This window comes from Anser brachyrhynchus (assembly GCF_964034855.1).
Source record: "Anser brachyrhynchus genome assembly, chromosome: 2".
NCBI classification, from domain to species: domain Eukaryota; kingdom Metazoa; phylum Chordata; class Aves; order Anseriformes; family Anatidae; genus Anser; species Anser brachyrhynchus.
In genome coordinates, this window is record NC_137695.1 from 1,644,033 (window position 1) to 1,656,223 (window position 12,191).

General features: G+C 58.0%; 1 protein-coding gene across 2 annotated transcripts in view; it reads left to right on the forward strand.

The window, feature by feature from the left end:
• The window catches only part of CCDC12 (coiled-coil domain containing 12), a 34,724-nt gene extending 27,592 nt beyond the window's left edge, over positions 1-7,132 (forward strand). For both annotated transcript variants that reach the window (XM_080583383.1, XM_080583384.1), the window contains exons 3-7: positions 3,590-3,669; positions 5,453-5,514; positions 5,599-5,633; positions 5,973-6,049; positions 6,339-7,132. In XM_080583383.1, coding sequence (XP_080439509.1) covers positions 3,590-3,669; positions 5,453-5,514; positions 5,599-5,633; positions 5,973-6,049; positions 6,339-6,418 — 334 coding nt within the window. In that variant the 3' untranslated portion in view covers positions 6,419-7,132. The remainder of the gene's footprint in view (positions 1-3,589; positions 3,670-5,452; positions 5,515-5,598; positions 5,634-5,972; positions 6,050-6,338) is intronic.
• Positions 7,133-12,191: the final 5,059 nt, after the last annotated feature.

Consider the following 12,191-nt stretch of genomic DNA (forward strand, 5'->3'; position numbering starts at 1 on the left):
CTGATCCCGCTGATCTGGGGTGCCGGGACAGCCTCCTGCTCTCACCCTCCTCCTCCTCAAGCCCCAAACCTCCTGGGTTGCTGCCGGTAGTCCCCTGCCTCGCTGTCCTTCGTCGTCCGACTGCCTTGTCCGTGCTCCTTCAAACCTTTTTGCCTCCCCGTGGCGCACCCCGCCGCTTCCCCAAGGATGTGAGGCCTCCCTCGTGTCTCCTGCTTTCCTTGACGCGCTCAAACGCGGCTTCCCAGGACCTCCCCGGAGTGAGTGAAACTCGGGGGGGGGGCAGAGGAAGAAAAGCGAAATTCTTGCCGTGGTTTCTCCTTAAAGGGCAAGATGGAAATTGTCGCCGAGGATATTCGGTTTCAAGTGGGTTGGGGCAGCTGTCACGAGAGCAGCTCGAGGAGGTCGAAGGGCAGCAGGTCCTCAAACCAGACGGCCTTTCTCCAGGGCCTCGGGAGAAGATTGCCCGAAACAGCTGAGGTAGGGGTGAGAACGCCCAGGACTTCCCTAAACTGCTTGCAAAGGACGCAAAGTCTCTAAGCTGGCGCTCCAGAAATAATTCCTGGGGCTCTGGGTGTTAGGAACGACTTGGTTGCGATGCCGGCTTGGTTGCAGCGTCCTCACAAGCGACGGGACGTCGGCATGGAGACCTAAAAAAAATCCGTTCATCGACCGAAGAACGATCTTTGCTCCTTAAAGCCCCTGGGGCTGGGGCAGCGGAGGTTGTTTTGCTCGGTTTTACAGCCTCCAAGACAGCTTTGAGCGTCCCCGTGCTGTGCATGGAGATAATCCCCCAGCATCCAGCAGCTAATTAAAGGGATCCGTTTCTGGTTGTTTTCTCCCCCCGCCTGCAGTTGTGCACGGGTTTAATAAGGATCCGAAAGCACCGGGGGGAACTGAGTGCCTGCCCTGCCCGGCGCGAGGGGATCTGGGCACAGCCCAGCGGCCGCTTCCCCTTCTGCCGGACCTGTGCCGATGGGGTTCCCGTCTGTGCCAGGACCTGCTCGGTTGTGCAGTGCCTTTTTTTTTTTTCTCCTTTTTAATCTCACGGAGAAATCTCCGGCGAGCACGGGCAGCGCCGGGTAGCAAGGCTTTTGTTTGCAAACCGAGGTGGGACTTTCTGTGGGCTAAGCGCAGAGGGAGCAGCTTTCCCCGGGCAGCCCCTTCTTCCGCGCTTGTTCCCCGCGCGGTGCCGGCCTCCTGATAAGCTTGGGAAGGGGCTGAAGCTTGTGGGAACGTTGCTAAATAGATCTCCGCTGGTGTGGCCGTGGCTGAGCAGCCAGCATCGCACGCCCAAGCTGGCGATGTTGAAATACGGCTTGTCGAGGCGCAATGCTAACATCTCGCTGGCCTGAAGGAAACAGCTTGCTTGGCTCCCAGCTCTTGTTTTAGCCCCCTCTGACCTTCGGGGAGTCTCTGTTTGGTTTCCATTCGGCTGCAAGCGAATCCTTCTAAACGTGAGCTAAACCCAACAGAAAGCGGGGGAGAGGCTGAAAGTTTGCGTTCCGCAGGGTCTGGTGCTGCCGCTTGGCCTGATAAATCCTCTCCAGCGAGCAGGAGCAGGCTGGCGGCCAGATGTCCGGCATCACAGCCTGACACCCCGTTACCTCCTGGGCGAATTAACTGCTTCCCTCCCCTCCGCCTCCAAGGTTAGCAACAAAACCCGGCCGTCCGTAAGCTCCCGGCGCACCGGTGAGTCCTGCGTGCCTGCCGATGGCATCGCCTTCTGCCCAAAAATAATCGCTTGATCATCCGAGATCAGGCTTCCCGAAAAGCCCTGCCTTGCCGGCTGGGGAGTGATGGTGCTGGGTCCGGGTTAATGCAATAAATTCCTCCTCCCGGGGCACGTGTGTGTGTAAAAAAAGAAAAAAAAACCCGTAAAACCGAGCAGCAGCTTGTCCTCGGGGGTGGCTGCTTCCTGTGCCGGGCGCAGTCCAGGCGCGCCTGGCCGGGGGGAGGTATTGCAGTGATGGGATAATCATGAGCTAATCCTGCCCCCGAGTTTCTTTTTAAGCGTCCTTTCTCCAACAAGCTGGCTGAAATCAAAAGAAATGTCTCGTTTGCAGCCCAATTTGAGGCAGGAGAAGCTGGCAACCGCAGCGAGGCCGAATTTGCAAGGGACACATCCAGCTACGGAAACCCGCGGCCGAGAGCAAACCTCGGTCCCCCTGCCACCACCCCGAGGTGTCAGCCCTGCTGCACGTCGAGTTTGTTCAGCCCGAATAGCTCCTGGGGGCTGGCAGCAGGGTGCTGGAAAGGGGTCGGGGTGGGAAGGGCAGGGTGCTGCGCCCCCAGGCTGGTGCTTGTGCTCCAGGGGGGGGTTTTCCCCGTGTGCTTCCCACCCGCTTGCCATCCTTCCCCTTCTCATCCTGGGCTGTATCTCGTGTCCTTCCATCGTCCCTTTCTCAGCTGCTCCTTGCTTTGCCTGCAAGCCCCAGGGACGGGCCGTATCTCACCGCAGAGCCTGGCAAAGCTGGAAAGGAAAGCAAGGTTTTGCCTGCGGGTATCAGGGCAGAGCAAACGGCAAGCGTTTGCCCTTTGTGGGAATCCGTGCGGTGCGCGCCTTAAAGCCGCGTGTTTGTAGGGTCTGAAATAGCTCCCACTAAACGCCACTCACCTCAGGCACCGGCTGTAAATTAGACTTTAACAAAGCCACAAACAAAGCCCCTTCTTGCTTCTCCAGCTGCACAGCCGAGCAGGGGAGCCGCCCAGGTATCGGCTCTCTGCGGGGCGGAAAAATTGTCGTGTTTGATTTATTCCTGCCCGATACAAATGTCCTGGCCCCGTCTTTGCACCGGGGGCTCTCCGTGTCCTCCTGTGCCCCTGCACGGCCCCGTTGGCACTGCCCGAGGCTCTGCTGAGAGCCGGGGCAGGATCAGAGCTGGCAGTGAGTGCCTTGGTTTCTGCTTGAACCCGTTAAACCCACCCGAAGCGTTAAATGCATTTAATCCGCCTAACTTGCCCTCTGGGCCAGTACGCTGTTATATAGACCCAGCAGGCTGCGGAGCATCTTGTGCACGCGTGTAGGCAGCCGATGGGGTCCTGCAGGCTGCTTTTTGGGGCTCTGATTTGGGAAGTGCTTCGAGTTTTGAGGGGCTGGCGCAGTGGGGAACCAGCCCCAGGGTACGTGCGGCTGGAGCTGCCCGATATTTATCAATTGCAGGCCCAAACCCTCAGGGAGAAGCTTAAAAAGAGCAGATGGGAAAGAGGGAGAATTAGTATTTGAGCGTCGGGGAGGGGTGTGTGCGCTGGGGAAGGGGCTGGCCGCTGTCTTGTGTGTGGGATTGGGGGAGCCTCTGGGTCCTGTTCACCCCAGCGCCACCAGCTCAATATTTGCTCCCCTTGCAGCTCCTCTGCGCCCTTGGCCCTACGCGTCCAGAAGCGTCTCTGGTGGCTGGTTAACCTCTCGAGACCCTAAAGGCTGAAGCTCAGGGCTTTGCAGGGCAGCTCGGGGCCGATCCTGGCTGTTCCTGCTTGGCGCGCCGAGCTCGAAGGACTTGCGCGGGTCTCAGCCAGCCGCCGCTGACGCAACGTGCCCCTCGCTGGCGTGCCCGCCTCTCACTGCCCTCTGCTCTTCTCCTTTCCCCCCCAGGGAGATCAAACTGCGAAACTACGACCCCGAAGATGAGGAACTGAAGAAGAGGAAGGTGCCCCCGGCCAAGCCGGCCTCAGGTGAGTGAAGGCATTGAGCCTGGGAGCTGGGACGAGGCGGGGACCAAAGCAGAAGCAGGGCCCGCGGTGGTGCTGGGGCCAGATCGTGCGGAGCCCTTGCAGGGGTTCGTTAACCGCTGTAACGAGGCTAACAGCGCACCCTAACAGCACCTCTGATCCCCTCCTGCTCCCAGGCAGCGTTCAGGGGGAACAAGGCAGCGCTCACGGTCGTGTGGGCAAGCGCAACAGCACAGGACTCCGCATCCAGCCAGCGTGCTGCAAAATGGACGGGGTCTACCTTTCCTTTCCAAAATCAGGGGGCTTGGAAACCTCAGTGTCCCTCCTCGCAGGTCTGCCTCCAGCCCAGGGTGGCAGAGACACCGCGACGCGTTCTGCTGGCGGGCTTCTGGCTGAGGGGTTTAGGTTTTTCTTAGGTCCAGAGGGCGCCTGCAGCCCTGCGGGGCGCTGGCGTGCCTGAGCAGCCGCGTCGGGAGCGAACGTGGTGCTGGCGGGCGCCGTTGCTTCACCGTCCCCTCTCGCCGTGGGGCTGCACGCCCTGCGTTACACAAGTGGGGCGTGGGTCTGAGCACACCGGGTCCAGCCCAAACCGAAGGGCCGATAACTCGAGGGGAGCGGAGATCTCGCTGCAGGATTCTCAAGGAAATTGGGGTTGTTTTGTTTGAGTTGCCTTTAAACAAATATTAGTCACGGGTCCAAGGCGTTCAGCCTGCTGTTTCCTAGTGCTGAACCTCTGCGTGTCTTTGAGAGGGAGGCAAAGGGTGGAAGTTCCCTTGATCTTGAAATAGGAAGTCCTCCTGGAACAGGGCTCTTTAACAATGCCCTGAATAAAAACACTGCCTTTGGGAGCACGGCAGAGATCTGGCGGGTAGGAATGCTGATGCTGTGCTTTCTTTATCCTTTTTAAAAGTTTTCGACTTCCTTCGACTCTTCCCCTGTGTGTGGTTTGGGATTGGGAACGGCAATTTTGACTGTTTCCAGTAAAAACCCAAGCTCCCTGCCAGCCCCTTCGGAGCTGCAGCGCCCGTCAGGTGCAGCTCCTGTGTCTGGAGCAACCAAACCGCCTGTCCTGGGGCACCTTGTGCAGGGGCTGGGGAGGGAGGAGGATGGAGGAACTGGACTCAAAGCGGTTTCACATTAAATACACCTTGGGCATACGCATTTGCTGGAGCAGGATTCAGTTCATCCCTGACGGATGTGCTCAAGCCTCGGTGCCCGCGCTCCCTCCTTGCACCGACACCTCCATTAGCAGAAGGAAGGCTGCGTGGTTACCCCTTAGCTCCCCTTTTTTCCCTGGTTACCCCTTAGCTCCCCTTTTTTCCTTTTTTTTTTTTTGCCCTTACGTAAGGGCAGGGCTGGAGCTTGGTCCCTGCGAGGTGTCCCACGCTGCGCCCTCAGAAGTGAGTCACGGGAAGACAAATTGCAGATTAAAACCCCGCAGACTTGCCAAGCAGCTCGGCGGTGCAGACCTTGCCAGAACTTGACTTGAACCCAGAAGACTTCCTGCTGCCGTGTACCGTTTGTGGGGTTTAACAGCTGTTAGTTTTGCCTCCTTTTCAGGTGATCTCTAAGAGTCTCTGAAAGGGTTTGGGCGGTGGGAGGGTGCGTGGACCCACGTGGATTCACTCGTAGGCCCTGCGCTCTGAAGGCGATGCCGTTCAAACGGGCTTTAATAAAAGCTGCTCTGAAACAAGCCCGGGGTTCTGGTGGGTTTCCCCGTGCCTCGTCCCCTTCGGTGTCCCCCTGCCGCGCCTTGTGCTGATGCTGGTCCTGTTCCCCCATCTAGTGGAAGACGTGGTGAAGGAGCAGCTGGAGGCTGCCAAGCCGGAGCCCATCATTGACGAAGTGGTACGTGTATTGAGAGCCGCTCGGCGCCGGGCACACCTCTGCCTCGCTTCCAGCTCTCACTGCTTCTCTCCTCTTCCTCCCTAGGATCTGGCAAACCTGGCCCCCAGAAAGCCGGACTGGTGAGTGCCTGCGGCACCGGTGCGTCACCCTCACCTCGGGGTTGTCCAGGTTGGGTTAGGAGTGCAAGAAATGGGAAACTCAGCCCTGCTGTTGAGGGAAATGCGGGGCACGCCGAGCCCTTTGGGGTACGTGTCACTGTGGTGGCCTCAGTGACGCGGGGTGCTCTGGGCTTCGGGTCAGTTTGCCCATGGGATCGTGGCAGATGCCTGCTCTGCTCCGCGGCGTTCGCAGGAGGGGGAAGGAGTTTCTGTCCCGCTAGGAAAAGTGCAACGTGGCCCCTTCCTTCACGTCTGCCTGGGGGTGGGGATTTGTTCTCACCCTCTCCTTCTCCTCCCTAGGGATTTAAAGCGAGACGTCGCCAAGAAACTGGAGAAGCTGGATAAGAGGACTCAGAGAGCCATTGCTGAACTGATACGTGCGTGACGGTGCTGCGGGGGCGGTGCGGGGGGGTCACCCCTTGTCCCAGAGGGACGACACACACGGGGAGCTCGGTGCCTTGCTGCTGGGCTGGGGAGGGACTGGCAGAGCTCGATCCCCTTCCCAAAAGGGGAAGGCAGCCGTTTTAGGGTTGCCCCACTCGGCTCGCATGGCAGAGAAGGATGCTTTGCGGGCATAGGGGCTGCACTTTGGGTCCTCAGCCTCTCCCTATGGGTTCCCCGGTACAGGAGGCTGATCGCTAAGCAGCTGCTGCTTCTCGCCTGCAGGAGAAAGATTGAAAGGGCAGGAGGAGGAGCTGGCATCAGCAGTCGGGTCGGCGAAGCAGGATGGAAGCGACTCCGACTGAAGAGCTGCACCCGGCAGCCTCGGGCACGGGCTCTGCCGGCAGCACCGATCCCATGGCTCTCAGGTAGAGGCGCCTCGCCGGGACACGCTGAAGCCCTCAAGTCCTGCCGGGCCTGGAGGAGAGGGGCAGATCCAAGGAACACCGCTGTCCCCGCTGAGACTGTGGCTGGCTTACGAGGCACGTTTCACAGCCAGCCTTTCGGGACCGCGAGGGGTTGACGGGAGCAGGACAGACAGCCACGTTAGCTTCGACCTAGGCTGGTGGGAGTTGGAGCAAGGAGGATCTGGGCGAAAGAGTAGTGCTAGAGAAGGTAAATTCAGGCCAACTCTCACTTGCTGGGCAAGCAAGAGCTGCCCACACAGAGCACTGCAGCCCCCAGAGAGGCACCTTCTGCAGAAGAGCTGCTGTAGCTGGCATGCAGGGAACAACGAGGTCTCTAGCTCTGGGGAGCCTCTGGCTCTGAGTATTTGGGAATCTCTCATCCACGGTCAGACCCAGCACGTGCAGAGTAACTGCTGGAAGCGGCTGTGTGCTCAGGACCTGCTCTGCGCTGGGAAAAGCGTCCAGCTGAGAGGCTAATGTGCAGTTTGTTCTGTTCCTTGGCGTTCCCAGACCCTCCAGGCTGTGCAGCGTGTGCCTCTCCTCTAGGTGTTTTATAATGGACAAAGTTCGTTGTAAGAAATCTTTTCATAATAAAATGGTCCCGCAGAGGAAGAAGCTGTTACTTGTTCTGTCTGCAGAGCTCTGGTTGAGGCAGCTCGATTAATCTGCGGGGACTTAAGCCCACTGTCTGCAGGTCCCCGTTCCCTTCACGTCCTGTGGCAGTGGGGAGACTTTGCAGGTTGGGCACCTCGGCCAGCCACGTGGGCTCCTGCGTTCTGCATTTGATTGGAAAGCAGTTTTTTCCCGAGGTAAAACACCTGGCGCACATAGCCCTGACAGCAGGATTTAGAGAAGAGTTAACCTGTGATAAAAATAGCTGTTCCCGTTAATGCGAGCATCCTGCTGCTTTTAAAAGCCCGTTGAAAGAGCAGCTGGGAGGAGAGATCCTTAGCGGAGCTCCTGCGCTGGACGGGGCGCAGCAGCCTGCCTGGGCGAAGGATGGCATTTCTGGCCCCGAGTGTCACCGGCTGAGCCAGGACAACGTCCTTGCAACTGCTCCTTGGTTGCAGCCGCCCCAGGAGCCAGCCCTAATGCCCCTCACCCTTCTGCCCAGGCTGTTTCTGGCCAGAAATCCCTGAAGGTCTCCGCCACGGTGAAGGTGCTGCCGTGCCACGTTGTTTGGCCGGGGTGCCGTCAGGTACCCGGTTTGTCCGGGTCCAGCACGGAGCTGGGACAGGGGAGGGTCAGGCTGGGGGTTAGGGAAAGGTTCTGCACCCAGAGGCGGTCGGGCACTGGGACGGGCTGCCCGGGGACGGGGGCACGGCCCCGAGCTGCCGGAGCTCAAGGAGCAAACGTCGTCAGACACAGGGGCTGTTTTTGGGGTGATCGTGCAGAGAGCCAGGGGTTGGAGTCGGTGATCCCGGTGGGTCCCTTCTGACTTGGGGCATTCTGTGACTCTGTGAAAAATGGGGGTGGATCTGCCGGTGTGGGGACATCCTCGGCATGGGTCAGATGCTTCGAGGAGCTCAGCCTCCTTGAAAATGACCAGGACCCACCGACCTGTGGCAGTGATGTCTTCTCCATCACCGAAGCAGAGCTGTCTGCTGAGCTGGTGGCCTTCCCTGCTGCCGAACGAGATGAGTGTTTCAGGATGGCTCCACCGTGTGGGTATATTTGTGCTTATTTATTAATTACCTCGGTCGTCATGTCTTAACGTGCAGTTCCTTCACCGGGAAGGAGATTGGGGAACGTGATCCCACGTCCCCTGTAGAGCCACGGCCTCTCCTCCGTGAGATGCCCTGTAGATGTCAGCAAACCTCCGCGCACAAAGGAGCGCACCAAGGGATGTAAATTCCCTGTAAGCTCTGTTTTTCCCCAGTCTGGCTGCAGGCACAGCCCTTCCCGGAGCGGAGCTGTGCCCCGTCCCACGGCAGAGGTGCCCGTCTTGTCCTCCTGCGCGTGGCAGAGCAGCCGGCCCTGCAGCAAGAAGGGGCTGACGTTTCTGGAGCTCGTTTGAAGCAGAATTTCCTCGCTACGACAAAATGAAAGCAATTAAAGCCCACTTTTCTGGACGAAGGAGGCGTTCTTGAAAGAATCGTTTTCTCTTTCAGCCCTGTGTGAAAATGCCATTTGGAAATGAAAAATCAAAACGTTTTCTTTCAGGACAAGCCCAAATGAACCATCTTGGTTTTCCCTCGCCCACGAGCTTTCTGCTTCTATTCCAGGCTGAGAGGGTGCAGGGATCGTGCCCAGGTCCTGGGCTTGGAGATGTGGCTGGGATGGGGAGAGGTTGGTTCCAGCCACCCGGTACAGACCTGAACCCCAAACCTCTGGGATGGGGATCCCGGTATGGGATGGGGGTCCCGGTATGGGGTGGGGGTCCCGGTATGGGGTGGGGGTCCCGGTATGGGGTGGGGGTGCCAGCATCCCCCCTTCCCCGGGCCATTCCCTTCCCCAGCCTGGGGGACGGAGGGGAAGTGCAGGGAGAGCAGCGCGTTTGGGATACGACCCCAAACTCTGTGTCCCGCCGATTTCATTTATTCCTTGGCTGTGTGGCCACAGGGTGAGGGGTTTTGTGCCTTTTAAAAGGCCGTGCCCCGAGCCCGTGTTGATCCTCAGGACCCTTCAGCATCCCAAACAAAGCTTCTCGTGGCCCAGAGGCAGTTTTAACTTCACCGCGGGGGTTTTGTGTTGCGTTGCGGTGTCCCAAGGACCCACCTGAAGCCCCCCTTGGGCATCTCAGTCCTGTGCTCATGTCCTTGGGGTGGAAACACCGAGAAACATCACGGATTTGCTTCCCTCGGTTTTCCTGGAGGAGGGGAGCTCCTCTGAGCGCTGGGCTGGAAGGGGACGACCAGAAACGAGAGCCGCAGACAACCCAGAGGCGACTTGGCTCGAGTTCCTTTGCGAGGTGGACAGCGGGACCAGAATTAACAATTCCTCAAGCAAAGCGGATTGGAAAGGCCAGAGGAGAACGGCAAATAAATAACCCGGCGAGATAATCCCCGCGGCTCTGGGGAAATCAACGGCTTGGCGTTCACCTCCTGGGGGATTTCTGCGGACCACCGAGCTGCTGATGCCCGGAGTGGGCTCGTCGGCACGGAGCCGGCACAGGCGTCCTCCCCGCCCCTTGAAACGCTTTCGAAAAAGGCATTTTTTTTTTATTCTGTTGTTTTCTGAGCTGTTCCTTGGCCCTTTGCAAAGCCAGCGGAGGGGGCAGCAGAAGGACCGGGCTGCTCCCCGGCGCGATGCTCCTGCCACACCGAGTGCCTCTGGGCAGGGATGCTTGCCGTGCCCTCCTTTTTGAAATGGGTAAAGAGGTGGCCCAGGAGGGTTTGCAGGCATAAACCGCTCCTTTTGGAAACCTCGGGGTGTTTTGGGGTGGATGTGGGGTATTCGCTCTGTTGAATCTTCGCTTTCTGCCTCCCCACCGGCAGTGGGAGCAGGTCCCAGCTCTTTGCAGACCCATCCGACCATGCAGCGTTGTGTCTGCCCTCCCCAGGCTCTGGTGGTGAGATGCACCACGATGTCTGTCCTCTGTCTGTCCTCCGTCTGTCCTGTCTGTCCCTCCAAAACGCGTTGGGATCTGCTGTCTCGGCAAGAGACCTCGAAGCAGCCGTTGCCTCCTTTGGGGTGAGCGCGCAGTAGCTCTCTGGGGAGAGGCAAGGAAAAAATGATGCTTGAAACCCTCGGTGCTCGAGCTGGGTCTGGTGGCACGGCCCCTTGTCCCGCACGCTGCCCAGAGAGGTTGGGACACCCCTGGAGATCACCTGCTCCAGCCCAAGCAGGGCCACCTGGAGCAGGTTGCCCATGGCCATTTGCAGAACGGGGACAGAGCCCTGAGGCCAGCACAGAGCTGGCTGCTGAGGAAAGATCTCAGGATGGTCTCCCGATGGCTTTTGGGACCCAGTTTTGGGGCTGGGTGCCACCCCCCGGTGCCTGCCTCCTCCAGGAGGTGGAGGTTCAGCAGCTCATGTGCATCTTCCCCTTGTAGCCGGCTGGGAAGCGTCAGCCCGCAGCTCACAGCACCGCCTGGTGCATCTCTCGGAGTCAAGGGGAGTCAACCACGGCCCTCATCAGTCAGCATTTTCTCAGGAAAACTGCATTTCCGAGCCGGGGATGGAGAAAGAGAAAGGGAAATCGCGTTCCCAGCATCCCAGGTCTCGAACTGACATCTCCTAATGCGAGGAAATTCAGCTGCCCGGGCTCTTTCTGCTAGCGGGCTGCCTCAGTTACATTTCTGTGCACATGTTCATGAAAAACAAAGGAAAAATTCCTGAACACAGCTGGGGCTGGGGACAGGCACCCTGACCGCCTGGGATGGTCCCGTGCCCCACCAGCACCAGGACAACGCAAAGATCCCCGGTGGGCTCCGACCTCTCCCCAGGTTTTCCTGTCCTCGCGGGGAACTGGGTTTGTTTCCTAGCAGGGATTTTTGGCCATCCAAGTTCGCCACACCGGAACACGCCTCGGCGTTTATTATTTAGTTTCTGGTGGTTTGCTACATATAACTTTGTGTGTTTGTAAACGTATATATATATATATATATATATTTCCCCTTCTTATTTGCAGAGATTTGATTAGCTGTAGCAGCAGGCACGGGTCTCAGAGCAAGACCTGGATCTTTGGTCTCGTTTCCACGAACACGGTCCCACCACGCAGCTGTCCCCTGCTGTTATCTATCGATATTGGAGATAATCGGGCTGCCCTCAGCTGATGTGACATCTCGCTGCAGCACGAGGGCACGAGCAGAGCGGTGGCCAAGGTCTGGAGATGCTCACGCGCTGAGACCAAACACCTCGTATCCCTGCTAGGATGTGCCCGGCGTGCCAAATTTTGACACTTTCGGGACAAAATTTGCCACAGGGTGGTCGTGTGAAGGCTTGGCGAGCCTTGCAGCGTGCCCTGCTGCAGGAGCTGCCCCCTCCCACGGGGACGTTTTGGGGGCTTTGCTCTGCAAAGCCCTGTGTTTGCTCCGAAACTTTGCCCACAAAGCGCTTGCGGCTGGCGAGCGGTTTCAGATGTCACGTTTCTGCCCCGTTCTTTCAGCAAGAGCCTGTTTTCAAATAAACTGTGAATATTCATCAGCAATTTCTCAAGCGATGCTGGGATCCTTCAAAAGCAGTCTTTCATGGCTAAATAATACAAGAGGGTAGGAAATGGATTTTTGTTTCTGTTCTGTGGGCAATCTCATGATTTTGGGTTCTTTTCTCCAAAGCAAACCAAATTCAAAGCTCTCCGCAAGACAAAACAAAATTAAAAAGTCCTGTTGGGTCACTCAAAATGCCATTCTGAAGCTGAGACGCACGCTCCGTGATTTGCTAACGCCAGAACTCATCTCTATCAAAACACTTCTTTTGGTTTTTTCCTTTTTCCAGAAGCCATTCAGCCACAAGTGGGGAGTGTTGGAAAAACTGATTTCAAACCCAAAGAGCTTTATTTCTTTTTTTTATTGAAGAACACTCAGACTGCTCTCCCAGAGAGCTCAGCTCAGCCAGACCCCCGTAGTGACTGAGAGCTTGTGCGCTGCACTTGTATCAGCTCGGAGCAGATGCTGAATACCAATTTCTCCACATCCCCATCTCTCTGGGGCTCCAGCCTGCGCCCTACGAGATGCAGGGTGAAGACGAGGAGTCCAACGACTCTGTGCATGCTGAGGAGTCGGCCCCGT